We start from the raw sequence: 23644 nt of genomic DNA, 5'->3' as shown, positions 1-23644 counted from the left end.
AAGCACATAAATTCAGATTCTGTTCTTTTAATCCTCATTGCCAAGTCTGAGGGACTGCAAGCTCAGAAATTTAGGGAAATACAAAATTAGAAAAAATGTTGACTTAATCAACTCATCCCTTATTCATAAGGATTGTGTTATGACTGCAGCACATTCTTCTACTTCCTCAATTTGCTTAAATTATTCTGTATTAAAATAACGCAGAGAGCTTCAACCAGACTTGAAAGACAGAGATACTTAGTACAAAAGCTCTGAATCAGCTGGAATATCCAGATTTCCTTTTCATTCTCATTTCCCTCTTCTGCTCCAATCTCATTCAACAGAAGAAAGGATTTCTGGCATTTTTACTTGATTTTTTTCCCCATGACTTCTCCAGCCTCCCTGCTTTCAACCCTCTGCTTCCAAAAAATCTCCTTTATTTCAATGGTTTCTGTTTGTCCCCTGCTGTGGGGCTGGTGTCCCTTTTACTGTCTCATGTCAGAAGCCCATGATCTGTGTTTCCTTGTGGGGAGGAAGGATTGGCTGTGGTTTGATACCAATCTTTACATCACATTGGCAGTGAATGCACTCTAGGTCACCCAGCAGGTTTGGGTTTGAACTGTGAAACCACCTCTAATTTGGCAGAGATAACAGAAGTATTATGCATGACAGAGCTGCTAGTGGTCAACCACTTGTGTTTTGGCAGGTCTAAAGGAATTCCTGGATGAGATTTGCACCAGGGGCTGCAGCAGCTCCCCTGGAGTTAGAATGGACAAAGTTTGATCTGTCCTTACACCCCACACTGCTCAGCATGCACTGCAATGATGTTTTAATAATTAAAACACCAAAGTGTACAGTAAATACTTTTCTTCTCAAGCAGATACTTTTAGAGACATAAAGGGTGGGTGTATCATATTTCTTTGGTAAATAGTCCAATATTGTAGCCCAGCTTCAGAACTTGTAAGACTTTCTTGAAAATGCAAATGATCTGTCACAGACTCCTAACCACATTATCCTGCCTTTTCCAGCATTCATTGACTTTCCTTATCTCTAAATTAAGTATTCCATCAGAAAGTGTGTTGGAAAAAATCCAGGGTTGCTGTTTGCCTTAAGAAGAATAGATTTTTCTGTAGTAACAGTTAAAGCAGCAGGTGAACAGATAGCAGGGAAGAAGGCCATGTTTTCCCAATATGGTATTACAAATTTTGAAAAAGATGTGTAATTGCAGGATGGAATCCATAGTTAAACAAAAATACATTCTCAATCATAATTCTGTGTTGTCCAAAATAGAGAAAACCAGCTATTTTCAGAAGTCAGCAGAAGATTACCCAATAATCATAATATTTCCAAATAAGCAATGTCCCACAGTGACAAGTCATAGATCAGTCACTTCCATGCATCTGACCAACTGCTTGATTGCAAAAACTGTAATTGTGCCTTTTCTGCTGTTTCATAAGAGTCTGCACAGCCATTTCTTTTAACTGTTCTATAGTGTGACAGCAGCAGCTCTGCTTTCTGTAAACAGCCTGCAGAGCAAACAGAGGAGCTGCTGTCGGGGCTGTTTGCTCTGCCCTGTTTGCTGTTCCGCCACTCCCAGCCCTCAGCACTCACCCGCCAGTGCTGTCAGAGCAAACCACGAAAACTCAGCAGCCACACAGAAACCAGGGCCCACCCTTCAGCAGGGGTTTGTCCCCTCAATTCTACTTCTCCAGAGATATGAAAAAAAGAATTGCTAAACCTATCCATGGTAATCAGCTGATTTAACAAATTACAGCGAGTTACAGAAGGAGATGCAAGTTACATCCTACATTGCCCAAAATCAAAAGTTCAGAGGCAAGACGCATCATCAAGTTATTTTTGTCAAACAGCAAATGAAGGCATTAAACAAATGTTTATTCTTTGCAGTATAGGTTCCAGTTATTTGCTTTGCAGTGACATGAGAATCTTTTGTCAGAAATATCACAAATACTTTGTACTCTCTTGCCCAGTATTGTAATTATGCTGCTCAACCTACAGAAATGAAGTGGTCAAGGTCAAGTGCTGCTGCTGATCTTTCAAATATTCAGAAATTATTTTCAGAGAGTACAGAACTTGAAGTGGATTTATATTAATGTAAAATTAATCTGTCTTTGAGTCTACAGTTTCTCTTTCAAAAGCTCAAGTAGAAAATAAATATAAATGCACCTGAGAACTTCTAGTGATACACTTGATCAAAAGTAGTGAAGTAAAACTGAACCCTTCACAATGACACTCAACCAGAAAATTGTTTTAGTGTAGAACTGCTGTTGTACATGAGGACTTCTCACACCAATATTCCATTGCAAAAGTATTTCAACATTCATCTCTGCACTAAAAATCAAGATATATGTTTTTTGGTACTTACTTTAGAATTATATGAGCATAAAAATACATGATTTTGAATGCATATGAAGATATATTCACCAAAGGAGGGAAAAAAGAGCTAAATTTGTCAAAACATTGTAAGAGTCTTGAGAAATAATATGCCTTAAAGGCATCTAATCCCTTCCACCCGTGTTATATAAAAGTAGAACATACTTTAACTGATCCTTATCTACTTCACATTTGTTTTGTGAGCTGCCAGCAGGAAAGCAAAACTAAAGGTTATACTTTGGAGTAATGTAAAAAAGAAGTTTCCACTTACCTAATTCTTTAGAAACTGGAGAATCTGCTGATATGTCCCCAATCTTTGCAAGGCTATCATAATATGCTCTTCCAGCCACTACCATACCTGGGGGGGAGTGAAAAAAACACAACTGTTAAAAAAAATCAAAATATCTTCCATTTTTATTAATGTATGAGCCTATGAAGTCTTGTCATCCAGAGCACAGAGTAAGAGAGGGGTACATGGCTACAAGGAACTCCTTCTGTCAGAGAGTTACCAAAGCTCCCTGCTGATGTGTGACACCAGGAAACAAAGACAGAACTCCAGAATACATTAATGACATTTCAGCCTGTTGTTTAGCTCCAGCCTCCCTGCATACCCACGGCATCCAGCCTCTAGTGGGAAGGCTTAGCCACAAGCTACTGGTCAGGACACAGCAAAGTTCCTTGGTACAGAGAAAACTCTTGGAAAAACCCAAACTGCAATCCCAAAAAGTGCTGAGCCAGAGCAGGGAGCTGGGAAATGCAACTGGCCACAACACCAGGGACCTGCAGCTGTCCCAGGAGCCCCTCAGGAACAAATCATCCTGTCCCTCTAAAGCAGGAACCAATAATATAGACCACGAGGTTTCAGTGATTCCCAGTTAATCATTTCCTGGTCAGGGCTGATTTAAACAGCACAGCCAGTTTCACTGGAATGAACACAGAAATGTGGGGATTGCAGCTGCAGGGAGGCCAGTGGGAGAAACATCTCACACAGGGAACAGAGCCACAGTGGCTGCTGTGCCTCTTCAGTGCCTAGAACTGATCTGCACACCACAAAGAAAATAAGGAACAAGGACAAACTGGCAAGCTTTAATGTGAAAAATAACTTATTGAAGTTATTTGTCACAATTTTTTTGTAGTAGTACATTCTTGACCTAAAGTGAAAGTCAAGCAGAGCCTCGCTGTTGACTTCTGAATGTTTTTTTTCCTGAGAGGAATATAATTGCCAATTACAGGTCTGTATTTTATAGCTTTTACTAGCAAGGTGACATCTTTGGTTGCATAACAGTATATTCACTGAGAAACCTGAAAATTTTCCAAATCAAACACAGATTCTCTTTGAGGCTGTTGCATTAGAAAGGGTGATTTCTGTCTAAGCTGTCTCACAGGTGCTCTGTGTTCAAACTTTCTGAGCAGAAGAATTATCCTGGTGCTACTGGTGGAGCAGTGTGCCACCTGCACAAGAGGATTTGATGCCAGTCCAACTCTTCCTATCTGTGTTTTTTCAAGACAGCCCCAAGTCACTCTTTTCTCCTAATAAAAGCCCTTAAAAAGGAAGGAAATGTGTGATGTTCCCTGTGCTACTCAAGCTAAATCAAGAGCCCTGCTTGCTATTCCCTTCACCACTATGGAATATAAATTATTTCTACAGAAAGGAAAGGTTTTTTGACATTTTGTCCTCAAAGTGTAGAAAAATACATTATAAACATATCTGGAATTCTTGTAAGTTTTATGTTCTTTGTCAGCATACTCCAACTTTTTTAAAAAGCTTCAAAGTGTTTGATTAGCAACAGAGTATTTACTCCTTGTTACAGATCTATTTACACCACTCGGAGCTGATGGTGAAAAGATTACCAATTTATGGGAGTCCAAAGATGACTTTGCAACAGTTGTTGCAACACTGTAAATATTCATTTGAAATTAAGCACTCGTGCTAGATATGCCTTATCAGCTAGGCTTGAAGGCAGATGTAACAAGAGCCCAAATGTAACATATCAACAGCAAGGTGTGTGAAAAGCAGAAACTGGTATAGAGATATTTCAAATGAATATGAAAACACTTGTTATTCCTTCTGGTACTACCTGTAATTCCTAAGGTCAGGTAGGTAACCACATGTTAATCCATCACGTTAAGCACTGCCACAATTAAGTCAACATTTCCCTATTTTCATCTCCAGCAGGCTTTGGTTTTATCTTTTTCTCAAGCCAGGTCGAAAATTTGCATGAAGAGAGATTTCAATGTCTGGCAAAGCACTACTTCTGCAGGATCCCATTTCTCAGAGGACTGAGGTGCCACAGGCTTGAGTGAGGCAAAATTAGAGAGATTTTACATGGTTTTAATATGGTATCAAGCAGTTTGACAGGTCTGCATGGGAAATGGAGCAGGCTCTGACAGGTCCCACAGTGCAGGCTCTGGCAGTCTGGAGCCCAGTCCTGGAAAGCCCTACTTGGATTGTTTCTGTGAAGTCAATTATATTCTAAAACGTTGGAGAGACTGGTCCTTAGATTCAAATTCAAATTCATTCTGATTTTGACTCAGTGAAAAAGATAGCATCAAGATCAGTATGGACAACAACAACAAATCAATCCACTCCTGCAACTTGAACTAATTCCCATTGTTCTGTTCTCAGGGTTACTTAAGTAGTGACGTGTGTAGGTGAGCAGGAACAGATCTAAGAATGTGAAATATCTGTGGAAGGTATTTTCAAAGAAAAAAAAACCTAACACCTAATTTACATAACTTTGGTTTTTTAAAATGATTATTCCAATGTGAGTTACTTAAACCCACTTTCAGTTTATTTTGCAGGAGCTCTGTGCTTCAGTGTTTGTGATGCAGCTTCTCCAGGACAGTGGAAAAACCCCAAAAGGCTGGAGAGAAGGTGCATATATTTGTATATTTGTGCTTGTTGGGGTTTTTTTTCCTCTTAATTAAATACATCCAAAGTTCATCTTGGGAATTAAGCCTATATACACAACCCTCATATCCAGTGTGTACATTTCAATGGGAATTAAACATTCTTTCTAAAGGTAGCACCTGGAAAACTTACCATTAACAGCTTTTTCATAATTCTTCCCCAGATTTATTAAATTCCTCAGCCCGGGATTGAACTGTTCCATAACATTCTAGTGAAAGAAAACAAAATTTGTGTTATAACCAAGGCAATTCCACAGAGGGTGTCAGTATTAACCTCAGTGTCACTCAGGGCTAGTTCACAACTGAGAATTCCATGGATGGATGAAAATTGGAGGATTTGAGAGACACAGGAAAACAAAGGATGGAAGGGAGAAGAAACTCAGCATTTAATATCAACAAATGGGGGGAAAAAAAAGATAAATTAATGCAACAGTGGGTAACAAGGAGTCTGGCTGTTTATAATAGAAAAGGATATCAAGTGTTTGATCAAAGCTTGTGCAAGGTCATCTTTCATGGTAGGTGATGTTGGAATGAGAGAAAAACCTTTCTCCACTAATTGTTTTATAAATTCAGACAACTTTCTGACAATGGTTCAAGATTTGCATTCTAAACTTAAAAAAATGCTAGAAAAGAAGAAAATTTCACCAGATTTCTGGTTCATATACTTTGTGGTTTCTGTGTTACAGATGCATTTAGGGAAATTGGCCATTTTGGGATTTTTTGCTGTGTTTTTTGTTTGTTTGAAATTTGTGCAAAGCCATGTATTTTTTCAGAAAGAAAATGAAAATTATGACCTTATTTAAATAGAAGGGGGGAAAAAAAAATCCACTGCAGCTGCTTTCACTGTCAAATACAATTACTGGCTGAAACAACCAGAATCTGAAATCCAGCAGCTCCAGGCAGGACTGCTCTCATTCCTAGCAAATTCTACAACCTGCAGATTCTGGACCTCCTTTTCCCAGAATCTTCCTAACAAATCTATGGCTCTGACATTACTCTATGAAATTATAGTGTCATGAAAAGAAGATAACGAGATTCCTGTAGACACCATTCAGTTATTCTTACTTTTTTTATGGCAATACTTTTATGACACCACTCACTGCTGTTCACACAGCAGAACTGTCAGGTTCAAGGAATTCAAAACAGATGCTTTCTGTTTACAGGAAATACAAGACTCGAGACAACTGAAATACTATCAAGCTTTTGTCTGTTGTACTACTAACAGAATGAAAATATTTATGTTTAGTACACAGGTGGACCCAAAGAGAACAGCAATACTGTCACATTTGTCTGTTTTCAGGCAAGGCCATGCAGACAGAATTCTATTATTTGTCAAAGACAGCACTATACCTGGATTCTGCTAAACATAAAAAGTGAAGGAATAAGTCCAATAACACTTTAACAGTCATATAGAGTGAAAATATAGATATTTAAAAATATATATTAAACTATTAGTTTCCAATACTAGTATAGCATAAATTACATCAAAAGCAGCCACAGAACAACAATACCTGGCCTTTGTGTACAAATTAAATGCAACTGGGATTGTTTTCTGGTCTGTCCCATTAAACTCTCACCCACCCAAATGCAATCACTGCAAACAAACCAGCTATTGTCCCCAGGCCCTTGATTTGTGTTAACTCACAAACCACATCCAGAAATCATTTGGGAAAGCTGTTTCAGGTGGAGCCAACAATGCCAAGGGCTATTCTAACAACTGAACAGGATGGATATTCAGGCTCTGGTGTCTGGGAACATCCCTCCTCCTGCCCCAGCTCTGGAATTTGCTGTCAGTGTTGCTGTGTGGCTGCTGCTCTCCTCCTTGCTGAGGCACTGACTGAGAGACACTTGTTCCAAGGAAAAAGTTGTTTCTTCCTATTCCAACTTTTTGCTATTTCTTCCCAGCTGTGTACTAAAGACGGTGTCTGTTGACTTACATGGAGTCAGTGAATCACAAGGAAAAACATAAAAAAAGATGAATTAGGGGATTGTTTCAGGATAAAGAGTCCTGTATGTTCAAGGATATTGGGAAAAAAAGACGTATCATGATGGGGCGTGTCCATGGCAAGTAAGAATCTCAATGCCACCTTGAATTGCCACTCTATACTGAAAATAGTCTTGAAAGACTCTGCCTATGCTCTGTTCCTCAAAACAAAAAATTACAGAGTAAAACCCCTTATTGCCACCTTCTCCAAAATTCTAAGAATAATGTGATGATTATTGGTCTTGAAGTACTGATTTTTGGAATGACTGTCTTAAGCATTCAGGGCTAAAGATTCCAGTTTCCCTGACATCATCTAATTCAGATTTCAAACCAGTGATTGCACTTGTGTCAGTTGTTTTCATTCAGGAGGAAGTGAACAAACCCCAATAAAATTACCCTTAACAGCTCCTCTCTCTGCAGCAGCTCTTGTTTGTCACTGGACCTCTTGCCCCAGAGCAGGTGTTTGTGTACAGCACTTACAGACCATGCTCTGCAGACACAGCAGGTCCAGTGGAACACAGAGGGAGAGCTCCAGGACATCACACCTGCTCAAGGTGCACAAAAACCAGTGGGAAAGGTGAGGAAACAGCTTACAGGCAGTGCCTGCAGCTGCTGGAAGGAGCACAGCTCGTGGATCTTTTCTCCTGCAGCCCAGGCCGGCCCTGGAAGGGTTTCAGGCCACAGAGGTTGATTGTCAGCAGAGCCAGCCCCTGGATGTGAACGCCCCAGAAACGGCAAAACCTCGGCATGGAAATTCCCCTTTGGAACCTTGGTTTCCCAGTCTGGTTTATGGGGATCAGCTGATCCTCCCAGCATGGGCAAGGCTCATCTCAATCAAGGGTTTGTGTTCAAGAGAAAAACTAAACTCTCCCTGACCCCCCTGCCACGTCTCCAAGATGACCTGATGAAATAATTCTCAGATTATTTCCTTTTCATGCATTAGGAAAAAAGCATAATGTGTGATCTTTTTCCTTTCTACTGAAGATTAGATTCCCAAGGCAAACAAAAAACCTGGCCATGCTTCTAGTGGTCCTTCAATAGAGTTAACCACAGGTAACCACTGGCTGTCTTTGAAGTCCAGGAGAAGTATCTAGAGCACTTTACCAAAAAGGGAAACTGTCACAGGCAACTCCCTCTTCAGAATAAGCTATAGATTTGATATTACCATGACATTTCAGATAAATTAAAATTACTGTAGTATTTTATTCAACTTCAGAAGTTATAGGGGACAAGTGCAACTCCAATCAATTTGTACAGCTACTTTTTCTCTTTTTCTTACCATGTCTTACAGTTTTATAGCTTCTCTTTTAGCCCAAAGAAAAGGTCACAAAAATGAGTGGGACTGAACACCAGTGCAAAATTTCAAGTCACACAATAAAGTCAGATCTCAAAACTTCTCAAAAAGGAGGACAGAGGAACAGAGAGAAGTTTCTCATCAGGAGAACAATGAACTTAAAATTGTCAAAAATCTCAGAAAATAACAGTATTTTTATCTGCCTTGGTGTACAAGGACATGCAAATAAAACCTTTGTCTTAGTCCAAATAAACATCACAAAGTGAGAGAGAGCTTGAGAGGGATAAAGTGGTTCACAACACATCATTTGCCCATAGAGTGAGGCACAAACAGGGCCTCCTAATTGTCAATCGTGTGTCCTATATTCCAGTGACACACTACCTCTCATGAACAGAATAATTAACGAGAAGAGGAGGCACATGATCAGATCCTACAGCTTTCTATTATTTAGGATGAATGGAAATAAAGGGAAACATTTACAAAACAGGCAACTGGAAACATCTTTTATGCAGAGACCTTCAGAGCTGGCAAAAGCGACCTTCCAAGGGAAAAAAGCATAAGAGAAACTTATTCTGGTGGTTTGAGTCATTAAATCCTCAGAGAATCTGTTGTAAGAGCTGCTGTGTTCCTTCCACCACATAAAACCAGTGTGAGTTATCCAGCCTGGTAGCAGGGAGCTGGCTGAAGAGGAAGAAGCCCTGAATTTCCACTTGTTGTGTGTGGGTATTAAACCTTCCGCAGTTCCTGATCGTCACATAAACAAGGCTAATCTTCAAACCAAATGACAGCCATTGTAAAAGTGCCTTCCTGTAAATGCTCAGCTTTGCTTTTTACTTAAAGACACACCTCACTGAACAATGGCTCAGCAGGTATGAACACAACTAAACAATGCATAGGCTCCCTGCAGTTTCAAGTTTACATCCTGCAGGCACTCTTGCAAGAGTGAATAACAATGTATTTGGGTAGAATTCTGAAATTAGAAAAGTACCAGAGAAAAGTAGATCTTGATGTCTACCCTCACTCCTATTACCATCACTATAGCTATTCATAGCTAAGCTCTGTATAGCTACTGGTGATTTGGTTTAAATTGTTATTTCTCAAATTGAAAATGAGTAAATTTTTTAAGAAGTCCCTAGTGTTGCCACACTACGTCTGAGATCCTCCCCTCCTTGAGAAGATTCAAAAGGTGTACAAAAGGGAAATAACACTGTGCTGTACTGCACTTGAAGCACTTTGTACATTTCATCTCCTCCTTTAGCTCCTGAAATTCATAATGCAGTTTTCAGAAGGGCACAGTTGAGCCCTCAGCACATCTCATGCTAAGATATCCCATTTGTATATTAGTTTAATATTTTAGAACAGGTTTAACAGAATGGAAAAGACTAAATCAAGATGCCAGTGTTTATTCAAAAAGACTAATTCTTATGACTAAGTATTAGTCGTCTTGGTGGAACATTTCTTGTTTAAGAGAAACATTAATACATCATCCATCAGGGTGTTTCAAATACAAACCTTTCCAGGTTATGAACACATGCCCAAGGATAGACCTCAAGTAGGCATAATTCTAAATAAGGGCAGAAGAGATAATTTATACTGAGGAAGAACTGGATTTTATACAAACTCCCAAAGGATCCTCTTCCCCCACATCAGATTTATAATGCAGGGATGCAAAGCATCCCTGACTGACTGATGCCTGACTGCAGCTTGTGCTGGGACCATAGGTGAATTTGAAGTTTGATACATAAATCCAGTAGCATAATATAACTGTGAGTCTTTTTAAAATACAGAAACACGGAATTTAGGACTTTAAACTGAATTTATCAGATCTATTTCTGTGATAAAACAATATAGCCTACCAAAATCTCAACGCCTCTGGGGAGCACAAAGTGGTTTTTTTGGGCGAAGGAGGTGTTTTGGGTTTTTTTAAATTGTGCTTTGGTTGATAATCAAACTTTCTGGGTACAATTCACTTGAATACGGAGAGATATATCTTAGATCCAAGATAAGCAGCAAAAATAATGCCATTATCAAGATCTCTGGAAACCTCACCCCACAGGAACATCGTGAGCTGCCTGCCCAGCCCTTGGCCCATCCAGGCAGAAGGACAGGTCTGCACCTCTGCACTTTCCTGTCCCCTTTCCCCTGCACTCCGCGTGTCACAGCCGGATGCCAGCAGCTTTCCCCAACTACAGCACAGAGCCTGTGCGGGCTGCAGGGACACAGCCACGCACAGCACATTGCTGGGGTGAGCACCTGAGTGTCAGGGGGTCCACAGTGCCCCACGTCCCACAGGGAGCTGCCAGGGCAGGGCAGTGTCATACCAGGGAAGCTCTCAGCAGCTCCTTGGCAGGAGGAGACTCTGGCCCTCTTTAGTCATAGGCTCCCACACCCTTGGGCTTCATTGTGCACGTGCCATTCCTATCATGCATTACAGTGATTCTCCAGATCTTACATAAAGGGTAAGTGTCAGCCCTGGTTTTGGTGTGTGCACACACATTTGTGAATTATGCTGTTTATTTAGTCAGGTTAGCTGGAAAACATTGAGGTATTCACTTTGTGGTGTTGTTGCCAGAAGAAAGGAAGAACAAGATAAAAATAAAATGGCATTACTCAGCCACCTGATGACTTCTGTAAATATATTTTGAAGCTTTGTATAACACAGGTTACTAGGTATTTAATAAATCCAGTGGATTAGCACTGCAAGAAAGAAGGAAAAAAAAATCACATAACGCTCCCCCACCCCCCTGAAAATAGCAGGCCAGCAAGGTATTCAATTTAATTTTCTATTATTTTTCCAGGTCACCCAAAACTTGATTTTTTTTTTTTTTGAGAAGTCTTAAGCCTGTATTTGGTCCTGCAGCACAGATGGCATCGCTGCACTGCACTGAACTGGATTTTCCCCAGACCAAGCCTTTCTGCAGGTAGGAGAAGCCCAAGCAGTGCTCTGGGTTTTACCATCCAGCACGGTGGTTCAGGCAGGGCAGAAGTGCTGAACAAAGGAGAGCACACTCTCCACTCAGGCTGGAGCACAGCACAAAGAGGTGTTCATTTGTTTTACACGGGGGAGCTGTGATTACAGTCCCAGCCAGTGCTGAATACACAGGCTCCTGCTCCCTGCCCCTAAAGGGTGACCAACTGTTTTCAAGATTTCAACTTCGATGGAGAAATAAGTGCTTTAAAGTGGACCCCGAATCCATCCTCTATCTGAAGCAGCCTTTATACCTTATCTGGATAAAGTTTCAATTTTTAATGAGGGCAGGGCAGGAGGGTTTCCAGGCCTGTGAGTACGAGCTATGTGATGCAACATGCCAGACCTCTCAAAATACCTACAGAGGAGACATTTCATCACAATGTCAACATTAACTTTGTATTCCTTTGTGGTTTTCCTGGTTATTTCGATCTTAAAGACCCCTTTGAATTAGTTGAGAAAACAAAACTAAATCACAAACTTTCCCAGGAAATAAGTACTGAATAACAGGGAAGGTTTTGCTATTTAGAGGTCTCTCACTCCTTTAAAGACTATTTTAAATTATATCCATTGAAACACACAGGAGATCTTCTCCCCTGTCCTCTGTAAAACTGTTTTGACTGCATTCTGGATGTCAATAGACAGAGTAGAGCATTCCTTTGTTGGCACAGCCCTGAGCAGTCAACTTCCCAGGTTTCTCCTCTGTGAGCCAGTATTTACAGGGTGCTCTTCTGAGAGGGGAATTTATGTTTGCTTATGGCCTTGCCACAAACGTAACTGATACCAAAAAGCACCAGACTATTTAGATTATCTGCTCTGGTTCTAGAGGACAAAATTTATACCCAGATAACCTCATTTTTTTCAGTAGTTTTGCATGAATTTGATATCTAAGTCCAAAGAAAGCAAACAGTAAATACAACATGACCCCAATATAACTGGACTACTTAAAGGGAGGGGTAAAGTTGACTTAAATGTGTGTTGAAGAACAACAAAAGTAACAGTAAAATTTGCTCCTAGTAAATGTTTTTGGAAATCTTTAAGTACTGATGACAACATCTTCAGAAATAGGAAAACGTTTGATAATAAACCAGAAAAATTTAGTAAATAGTGAAATAGAACAATCCACCAGAAAGTTTTCCTTAGGGCTCAAAGGTACAAGTGCAGTGCAGCTGTAAGTTAAATTTGCAAATGCATTCAATCATGCAAATTTGAGTGCTTTCTCTGGTACAACACACTGTACAGAATGAGGACTACAGATGCAACTATGGGTTACTTCACTACCCAACCAAAAGTATGATTCTCAAGGGAATTTGTCCCAATTAGAATTGCTGCATTTTGGAAAGAGTGTGTTTATAGGGAGAAAGAATTCAGAACAAATGTCTGGTGCCCATAAACAAAATATTTTTAATTGTACAAATAACAAGGCATTTTGGAAAGTTTAAAACTTCCCAACATGAACTGAACTCCCCACAGCAATCGGCACTTTGAGGCAGTGCTAGGGCGCACCATCATAAATCTGATTATCAGCTCGGGACGCTGGCAAGCAACTTAATTCAGCGTTAAGCCATTTTTAGGCGCTGGCCCGTATGGAGAAACGGTTCAAGCAGAGGACCACAACCACCAGGATCACCAAACCACCTTATCCCCAAAACACACGGAGGGATTTAGGGCTGGCTGCTGAACCGAGTCTGCCGGAGAGGCAGGAACCGGTCTGGAAGCCGCCTTGTCCCGGGGGTGCCGCGGCCGTGCCCGCCCGGGGGCTGCGGGCAGGGGGAGCGGCCGGACGGGATACCCCGGGAGCGGGGAAAAGAGGGAGAAAGGGGGAAAAAACAACAGACAAGAAAAGAAGAAAAAAAGTAAAGAGAAAAAAAAAAAAAAAGAGAGAGAGAGAGGGAGAAAGGAAAGAAAGTAAAGAGGAAAAAAAGATAAAAGTTCGCTGCGTTTCCGCGTGAGGAGCCGCGGCTGCCCCGCGCCTCCCGCGGCCCCCGGGGCAAAGGTGGCCGGGCAGCCCGTCCCCGGCCCGCACTCACTTTGTACGTGTTCTCCGTCAGCCTGTTCACCTCCTCGGGGTCCCGGGACATGGTGCCGGCGGGAGAGCTCAGTGCTGCGGAGCGCCCCGGCCCCAGCGCAGCGCAGCCTCGCGTTCCGGGCACCAAGTGTCAGAAACTTGCGGAACCAGCCGGGCAGCGCCGCCGGGGCGGGCCCTGCGCCGCCGCTCCCGACGCGGCAGGACTGGCTCGGCGGGCGGGGAGGGCCGGGCCGGGCTCGCATCGCCGCACTCGGCTCGGCCCGGCTCGGCTCGGCTCGGCCGGGCGGGGCGGGCGGAGCGCTCGGACCGCCCCTACCTGAGCTGCCGCCACCGCCCGCGCCGGGCGCTGCCTCCATCCCCATCCCCATCCTCATCATCCTCCCCTCCTGGGAGCCCCTGTCCCGCTGCCAAAGCCCGGCCCGGGCCGTGTGGAAGGAAACCCTCTGAGGAGGCAGCTCTGCTCCAAGTGCCCCGAGAAGCCGGAGGTAAACTTTTCCTCCCAGCAATTCAGTGAGGGCTCTGTAGGAATTAATTAGTCCGTAGGAATTAGCGTAGCCCCGGTGATGGTAGTGTGGTGAGGGGTGATCCCCCTGCTTCCTTCCACAGCAACCCTCATGAGGGAGAGCAGAGGGGAGAGATTCCTAGATTAGGAATCTCCTAGATTAGAATCCCGAGATTCCTATTTCTGAGACCCCCATTCCTGAGACCCCGTCAGGAATGGACACAAATATTTTTCCCCCAAGTCCTGGTCTAGTGCACTGCCCGAGCTTCCTGCTGAAGTTTTCTATTTGTTTTAAATACACACCCAATAAAACACTGCCCTCAGTCATGTCTCCTCTGTGAACTGACTTCAAGTCCTTCATGGAGAGGGGTGGTTGAGGAAGGCTGCAGGAAGCTGTAAATATTTGTGGACCATAAATTGTCCAGATTGTGAGATTTAGGTATGCCAGTTGGAATATCTTTGTGATAAAATAATACAGGCACTATCTTAAAGGGCTTTGTGGGAATTTCATAACCTTCATAAGTAGGTTATGGTGCTGGGTATCGAGTGTGTGAGGTGTAATTGCCCTCCTCGCACGCTGGCTGCCCTTCTCTTGGTCGCTCTCTTTACCTCTGTTTCCCTCACTTTATCACACCAATAAAAAACTGGACTTGGATCAGAATCCTAGATATTGGACTCTGGTGAGGGAGGAAGCTGTTACGGAGTTTTGAGAGCTGCAAAAATGTTTTTGAGCATGTGGAGGTACCTTTAGAATTACAATTACAATTTACTATCTGGGGTGGTAAGGCATTCTCTTGAATGGAGCTAAAATGCTGGGCAGAAAGGAGGTTTCAGGAGAATTCATACTCCCAGCTGAGGCCTTTACAGATTTCTGGTATGTGTGGTGTTAATTCCTTTTAATTTGTAATGTTATCCTATGGCCATAATGGATTGGTTTGGGCCCAAGTCTACAACTCATGTTCCCTCTAAGCCCTGTTGCTTGTGCAAACAGCCCTGTCAAATGTGATGGGGCTGCTTGCCTGAGCATGGCAGGAAGAGTCACTGTTTATGCCCAAGTCTTTTGTCTGCAGAGTTTGTTACAACTCTGAAAACAGACTGGGTGCTACCAACTTTTGTGTTAACCATATGCCAGTGCCTGAAAAGCATATTGCTCCCTAATAGGCTAGTGTTCAAATTTCAGGGAGCAGGTACCCAAAGGGAGATGTAGAAATGGACTTTTCCTTCCCTGATTCCTGCTAAAGGAGCTGGGAGTGTTTTATTCCTGTTAGGGGCACAGGATTTCTCTTTCCTCTGAGTGCTGTGCAGCTCTGGGAGCTCACCCAGGATTCAGGGTGTTTGTTTCCAGCTGGCTTGCTCAGTTCAGTCACACCGGATTACAATGTGAGTGTAAATGAAGTACGCATATCAGACAGAAACAATATGGATAATTTATTTAGGCAGAAGTGTTTAAGTTGTTACACTTAACAGGTTGTAGGAATTCTCAGCATTTCAAAATATACATTTGTAAAGGTCTTTCTTTTTACCTTGTAAGCAGATGTAAATATTTTAAAGTTCTACTGAATTTCCTACTTCTGTGTATGACCTTTGATCTTTGGTATGCTCTTTGGTATTTGTTTGTGTAGTCTTTCTGTGCATACATTTTTTTAGGGTTTTTAGGTAATCTTTTTTTTGTGTGTTTTTAGAGCTGTTTGGTATTTAAAAAAAAGGAAAATAAAGGTGAGAATAAATAATATGGTATTATACCACTTGTAAAGCTGTGGCGAAAAGAAAAGAAACTTAGAAAAAACAGTCTTTGAGGAATACCTAAGTGGGAAATGAAGCTAACAGGCTAGAATCCTTAATTTGGGGTAATGATTACATCTATTATTTCATCTATCTCCAGACTAAAATAAAAATAACCGTAAATAGTTCAGATATTTAACTTTACTCTGTGACTGCAAAACTTGAAACTTGACAGCCAAATGCAGTTCTTTGAGTATCCAGGCCTTTTCTATTTATCATAAATTTTCAAATTCACTAGGAAAAGACTCTGCTGGAGCTTGTAATTCAAATGCAAAGGCTTTGTTCTCTTAATAGGGGATTTTTATCTTACATTGTGTAAAGATTAGTGTTATGTTACTGACTGAGCTGGAGTCAACCCTGATGTGTGCAAACAAGAGGAATTTGGAATGGTTGAATGAGGTTTCATTTTTACAAGTTGCTTAAGGATGCTCTTACATTTAAGCATGAGTGCAGCAGTCTGCGAGTAACACTGTGGTGTGATCAGGACAGAATGTTTAATAGCTTGCAGAGCTGAAACTTTAATGAATACCTCTTCATGCTCCATTGCCTACGTACTCCTGTAGGCATTTGCAATAAACATACTATTGTTAGATGTACTGTTTTATGTAGCCTTTTCTGGTTTATCTATTCACCAATTACACTGAAGTTTGGGTGTTGGAGTTTTCAGGTTTTGCATTTTGGTATTGTTTCTTAGGGACTCTGAAGAGCAGTTGCTGTCTTTGCTCTGGAGAAGAGTTCAAAGCAGAGGTCTAGTTCTGATCACCAATCACATCTGCTCTCTGAACTGACTGGAATTAAAAATAATCTGATTACCTTTTTTTGATGTTTACCTTTAACCGATATGGATTTGTTGGCCAGAAGAGATGAAGAAGGAAATATTTTTTCTTTGATGCTGAACCCATCCTGTGGTATAACTACATTTTTTGTCTCAAGCAAAAGCTGCACCTCAAGAATAGTTCAGGGAACTTGCCAGGTTAGTAGCTTTGCTGGTCCAGTCCCCATCAGAGAAGGGCTAAATTCAGCATTAGGTTGCTCAGGCCTTCATCCAGTTAAATTTTGAAGGAAAAGTTGAGGAACAGAACTGAAAGTTTTGTTTGAAAGAGCCTGTAACTTGACAAATAAATATGACAATCCTCCACAGTGTTATAGAGACAGTGTTGAACATTTGTGTTGGTCTGTCACCTTCCAGCTGAGCTGCCTGTGCTCATCAGGATCCTCTGCCTTGTAAACAGAGCTCTGACTGTAATGTTCCTATTGAGGAAACAAAACTCCTTCCTCACTACCTGCCATTCTGCCTCACTTTACACTTTCCTGATGTTAAACTGAAATGTTTGAAGGACTGTAATTATATAATATTTATAATTATAATTTATACATATCATTAATTATAATTATATCTATATTATAGCTGTATAATCCCAACAGTTCCCCGTGACACTGGCTGTTTGTAAGGGCTGGCTTGGATTTCAGCTGTCTGGTGTCCCCCTTGCAGGTGCTCCAGCCTGGGCTGCCTGGGGCTGAGGCTGCCAGCGCCCGACCCTGCCTTTCTGCAGCTCTCGCTGGGAGTGCCGCTCTGGGCCCCAGCCCAGCCGCTCATTCCATGTGTGCCAAAGGCAGAATCACACAGATTTAGCAAAACTGCTGTCGAGGGACTCACTCAAAATAAGGGCTTGTGTTTATTCCCTCCAGAAGGCAGCTCTCTCTCGTAGGGTTTAAGCTTTGGAACATGAATAGCCGCAATAAAAATTTCCCCGTGTGTTGCCAGCCCTATATAACAGACTGTAATGAGAAAAGGGTGTTGTTGATGCATCTTTTGAAAATGTACATGCTCAGAAATATTCCCTTGAGTAAACACACGTGTTTCTTTAAAAGCAGTAATATTTTGATGTACAGTCATTTTCTGCATGTGTCCTGTTTGTATGTCAAACATGTCAGAGACATATCCAAAAATTCTTTGGGAAGGATTTAAACTTGCTCTGAAGACCTATTAATATCAGCTCATCATCAGATCTTTAACATGTGTTTTAAGTAGCTTAGTAGCACTGTAACTAATTACACAAATTGTGGCTAAGCAGTAATCACATGTGCATGATCCAGCCAGCTGTGGCCTATTTCATTCCCCGTGGTCATTAGCAGATGTTTAACTTGATTAAGGAAAAAAATTGTACACAGCATGTTATTTGATGATTTCAAACTACATTGAGAGTCAGAATATAATTTTCTGAACAGGAAATTAGAGGGACTCTACAAGCTCTCTTTTCTGATTGATGGGTATTTTTTGCCCTCTGTTGACTCTTATAAGGAATTTTTCAGGTATTTTAATCCCCTTGAAACTGACAATGCAAGAGCACACCGAAACTTACACAAAGTGTCTTTGAAAGAATTATACAAAACTTTGAAGTGGTTACTGACCCTTTCAGTCTGATTCAGCTCTGCATCATTTAAAGGATTGACTCCATTTTTAAATTGATGCAAGCAAGCACAAAATCATTTTGTTCCCTGCTGCTCATTGTCCTGGGCTGGTTTCAAAGCAAATGAGCTGTAACTCAGACTCACAGGTCAATAAGATACTGAGCTCTCTGGTCAAGGAGGACACTTAATCAAATGCTTAATTTAAACATGTAATTAATTGACTGTACTTTGGGGGGTTGAATCAAGGAAGTGCAAGACGCTTTTTATTAACTCTTCCTTCTCCAGGCTAAAAATTAGATTATGTTTCTGTCTTGAAGAATAAGGCTTTGGATGCTTCTGTTCTGTGTCTCAATAGTCTCATGTTGCAAATTATCTTGGCAGTATTAGAAGATGAACTATAATCTGATTTCATCACTGTGGTTTATTTTGTTTTTGAGACTAAAAAGAACATATGGTATGGAAGAAAGTGTTTTTTAAAAGGTTTCCTCCATGAGGTTGCCTAGGACTTGGACAAAATTTAGCATTCAAGGGAATCTAATAGGCAGTCCTGCTAGCTATGATGATAATTTTCTGCTGCTAGCTGAAATATTTAATTCAAAGCTGTTACACTCACACATTTTGTGACTGCTCATTTCCTGCTGAGAGTGGCTGTGCCTTAATTCACGTGCTGTGCCCACTAGATGGCAAGCGAGCTATGCACCATGGAGGGAAAGAAATACACATTATCTGTAGGCATAAGGCTTTTTTCAAGAGGTTTATAATGAAACAAGATAGATATTAGTGGTAAGTGAATGAAACAGCCTTTATATTGCTCAGACACAGCCTTGGAATTTTTTCTCAAGAGTGTAAGTGCAGTTAGTATGTTCATGCTATTGAAATTTAAATATGCCTTGGGATTTGTAACTTTATTTTGGAAGCCAGCCCTAGTAGTGAGCCAACATCCTGATGAAACTCCTGTTATAAACTTCTAATCCATTTAGGTGCCGGGGGTTTATGAGGTGAGTCATGCTGAAAACACATTATTTTAAATACCTACGTGTTTGTTATTCTCCCTTTTGTAATTTGTCAGCTGGGGATTAACTAACAACAGGTGTGCACTGTCCCAAATGGATAAACTGGTTTTGCCTGGGGCTGGGTGTAGAGTAGTGCAGCTAAACAGAGATCTGCTCATTGCTGGTCCTAGAAATGTAAGAGATTCTGTGTTGGAACCAGAGTAGGAATTATCAGTGTTTGTTGTGGGGTAGAACATAAAGACACCTCAATTGTGATGATGTTGCTGGGCTGGGAACAAAATGTGCACCAGGTTACAGCAGGGCTGCTGTGAGGATTCTCAGAGAGTTTTGGTGCTGTTCTTACCTCTTCCTTTTCACAGTAAGGAAAAAGAAAAACCAAGCACGTATAATATTGGTAATTTGTAGTTAAAATTGGCAAAACTCCTAGAACTGCATTTCTGTATTGCAAAGAAATTTGTAGCTCATTAACCCCTCTCTTTCATGCAGCCTTACTGTCATGGAGAATTACTAGAAAGGTGGTCAAGGAAGATTATATTACTAATAAACTGTTAAAAAATACATTTAGCTTCTACCCATATTGCCATTTAATTGTGAACAGTTTTTAGTAGTGGTACTGATACCAAAAAAGCAACCCATGTCTATTTGTTGGTAATAAAAATATAATTCCAAACGCATGCATGGATATTCTTGGATTGAGCCATACTGGAGTTTCTCTGTATGGACATGCTGCAAACCTGCCTTCTCCTCTTCTGTTCAGTTGCTGTTCCAGGAATGGAGCACTGCTGTGCCTGCCCACTCCTCGTCTCCAGACACCCACTGGCCAGTGACAGCACTCACAGTGCTTTCCAGAAATGCAGGGGCACTGGTGGTTGATGTGAGCAGCCTGTGGAGGGTGTTTACAGCCCTGCCTGTGCAGCCTGGCCGTGTGTCCCGAGGGTGTCTGCCCAGCTGCTGGCAGTCACTGTCCCCATCCCTGAGGAGGGAGGTGTCTGGGGGCTGTGACTGCTCTGCAAAGATGGGGAGATGATGATTAGATTAGATTAGATTGGCAAAAGGCAGTCTTGGAGGTTTGGATGTAAAGGATGATTGATTAATGACAGGTTGTCTGAAAGGTGATGGCTCTAGGGTAAAAATACTTCACTTCCAGTCCCACTGAGATTGGGAAAATAACATGTTTAGGGAAATTAGAGTGATTACGAGTGGTTCTCAGCTTCTGATTAACTGGCTTCATTGAAGTCAGTTCCTATGAATTTCCTGAAAGTTTGGCTTGCCGTTCCTCATTTCTGCTCAGCTTTCTCATTTGAAAATCAAATATATGGGCTGTTGCACAAGGAGTGGTCCCTAGCCTCAGGGCAGGGAGATGTGGGATGGCTCAAATCCACCAAAAATCAAATCCATCCGGTTCTGGGCGGGTTTGCTCTGGGACTTTCTGGCTGCATCCCTGCCTTGGTTTGGGTCATTGCTGGGCGCCACCCTTGGGCTGCAAACCCTTAACCATTGCTTTATTTCGCGTTTTTTGGTTCAAAGTGCCTGAGCTAAGCCGAGGGCTGTGCTGCAGCTGGCCTGAGAAGCGTTTGCAGGGAATGGGAGTGCGGGCAGGGTGCGTGCCCTGGGGCTGGGCAGGGTCCCAGCAGAAGCTGCCGGGCTGGGGGTGATGGACACGTCTGGCCTCTAAGGTGGGTCCTTGCCATGAACTTTCCTTGGGGACAGCTCCAATTTCTGCTGAAAGGTAAGGGGGCAGCAGAGGGGATCCTGCAAGGGAGTGGCAGGGGTTGTGTAGGTGATGGAGTGTGGGAACTCAGCACATCACTCCCGATGTCCAGAGTTGCTGAGGCAACACTTGGGGGGCTCGGAACCCCTGGAATGTTGCCAGAAGTGCTTGGTGGTTAGACTTTGATCCTACACGGGACACAACACCTGTATGAGGATGGGAGGATCACACGGGGATAAGTGGTGAAGGGATAGATTAATTATAGAGTGAAAACACAGGTTTTGGAATCTCGGTACAGGGGGGTTCTAGGAGACAAGGTGGAGGAATTAGGGCGTGTCCTGTCCTTCTTCTTCTTCTTCTTGTCATCCGTCTTCGATGGTGATGGTGGCACTTTGAGATTGGTTCTTACTGAATGTGCACTTGTCAATAAGGGTGAAAGGTATTGGGGAGAAAAGGTAAATATCTTACACGTAGTTTTTGGTATAAAAATAAGCGGCCGCCCCGAGGGAGGTCAGTGTGCTCATGGCTGGCTTGCTGTGCGGACCTCTGTCGGGCTGAGAGAAAATATTGTAAATAAGAATTAATAAACAACACTGAAGAACTGAAAAACCTGAAGACTCCTTTTGTCCTTTGGAGCCCCAAGGCCATCCAGAGCCTTTCCAGGCCATTTGAACAGCAAGACAGGACAATGGAGAGCCCCAGAGTGAGCTCCGGAGCTGGTTTGTCATCCAAGGAGAGGGAGGCACTTGGCTTCTGACAACAGAGCCCTGGGCACTGGCATCCCACAGGGTTCTAGGGCAAAACCCTTCCATGTTATTGAGCCAGTGAATGACTGGAGTTACAGGTAATTGACTGGGTAAGAATTGTTTGGGTTGTGATTCAATACAGACGTTGCAGCTGCTCTGTTGTTTGGCTTCTGAGGAAAAAACATTTTATTGTTTCTTTTGTCCATGTCACAAAAGGGCTGTAGCTTCGGCTGTTCCTGGGGATATGTTGAAAATAACTGTTCTGGAACCAGAGAATCCAGTTTCTGGATACAGGAGATGAATCAAGTTGCTTCTATGCTGCATATTACTGCTGGTCCACCCTAGAATTCACTGAATTAGATATCAAGAATTTAATAATTTCAGGGTTTCTAAGTGTGTTCTAAACATAATAAATTTTGAAGCTCTTTTTCATATAGAAAACCTATATGTTACTGCTGCTCCAAACTAGGAGAAAATGGATGTAGTGGACCTTCTTTTGACCATGAGATTCATGTCTTTGTCTTAAATTTAGGACAAAAATTTGGTTGAACTAGAATTGATGGGAACTTTTGATTTAATTTAGAAAAGCCCAGCTTTCTTTTTTATACTCTTGATTTTTTGTTAAACTTCAAGTAATGTGAATTTTTAGAGAGAAAACAGTTACTCAGAAAACTCTTACACTGACAGGATTTGTGAAACAATTTGATAATACTTCCTCTTTCTTTGATTCCTAAAATACTGGGAGCTTGTTGTACATGACACAATTTTATTACCTGCTCTTCATCAGTCTGTTGGTTGTGCTGTGTAGATGTTTTTTGTTATTATCATGGAATACACGTACTTGCAGCTAAACATTACATAAAGTTTCATATCTCTACCCACATTTGTTACTCATGTAACCCTACTTGGCAGCTAAAAGTAAATCAAAAGATCAGTAATGAAAATAAAACCTCTCAATTTCCCTCTTCACAATAGAGAGGTGGGTCTAAGCTGCAAAATTCTGATATTAATTTAGTTCTGAAATTTTCAGAAGATGAGGGATTTGACACTGGTTTTATGTTTTTAAATGTGAAAAGTCATTAGAATTACCTTGTTCTGCTTTTGAGTGTTCTGGATCTAGTATTTACAGACCTAGGCACAGGGCTGAACTAAAAGTATTACCATACATAGTAGTGAATTAAAGAAAAAGACAATTTTGATTGTCTCCTTTTTTGGAATATCCAGAAAAGATGTAATATTGCACTGTGAGTTTATTCTAGATCCGTATCCTAAGTCCCCTTCCTCCCCCAGCTGACAGAACAGATGGTTCATCTCTCTTCTACAATTTCTGCATCCTTCCAAATCCCACCGTGAGGAGCTGGGGAGAGGTCTTTCTTTAAGAAGTCCTGTCCCTCTAGTGCATTTCAATTCTTAATTCCATGGCTAACTCTTCAAATAACACTTCAAGTATCACCCTGTCATGCTGATTTTTCTGGAAATTACTAAGGGCTGAGATGGTGTGTAGAATTAATACTGCAGATGAAAATATCAATACAAGTAGTACTTCAGCAGGAAGGGAGGAATGTAAAGGGCGAATGTCTACAACCATTTTCCCCACCTTTTTTATATAAGGCTGTGGTCTTTGAGCAGTCTGTGAGAGCTGTGGGCAGTGTAAACAGTTTAGGTCTGTTTATACCCATGAGTGGCACTTCAGGCAAAAAAAGATTTGCAAATTATACAGGTGAGATAAGAGCTGTGACAGTGTCATGAGAACAGCACTGCTGAGGGGAGGGCTGAAATCTTGGGTCTATTATGAGTGACTCTGTATTCATAGTGGAATAATGCCTATAAAAAGAATGAAAACATCCTTGACAGTCAAGGACCAAAATCTGCACTCATGGGAAACAGGAAGGTGAAAGAAATGCAGAGCTGCAGCAAATGGAC

General features: G+C 41.7%; 1 protein-coding gene across 1 annotated transcript in view; it reads right to left on the bottom strand.

The window, feature by feature from the left end:
- BAIAP2L1 (BAR/IMD domain containing adaptor protein 2 like 1) overlaps positions 1 to 13817 on the bottom strand; it is a 34130-nt gene extending 20313 nt beyond the window's left edge. Inside the window, exons 1-3 of the mRNA XM_074552820.1 lie at positions 13557 to 13817; positions 5414 to 5489; positions 2642 to 2728 (exon numbers count right to left, since the gene is read on the bottom strand). Of these exons, the coding sequence (XP_074408921.1) occupies positions 2642 to 2728; positions 5414 to 5489; positions 13557 to 13607 (214 nt within the window). The 5' untranslated portion in view covers positions 13608 to 13817. The remainder of the gene's footprint in view (positions 1 to 2641; positions 2729 to 5413; positions 5490 to 13556) is intronic.
- Positions 13818 to 23644: the final 9827 nt, after the last annotated feature.

This window comes from Zonotrichia albicollis, chromosome 16 (genome assembly GCF_047830755.1).
Source record: "Zonotrichia albicollis isolate bZonAlb1 chromosome 16, bZonAlb1.hap1, whole genome shotgun sequence".
Taxonomy (NCBI): domain Eukaryota; kingdom Metazoa; phylum Chordata; class Aves; order Passeriformes; family Passerellidae; genus Zonotrichia; species Zonotrichia albicollis.
The sequence above is the reverse complement of the archived record's forward strand: the minus strand, read 5'-3'. Positions and strand labels throughout refer to the sequence as shown.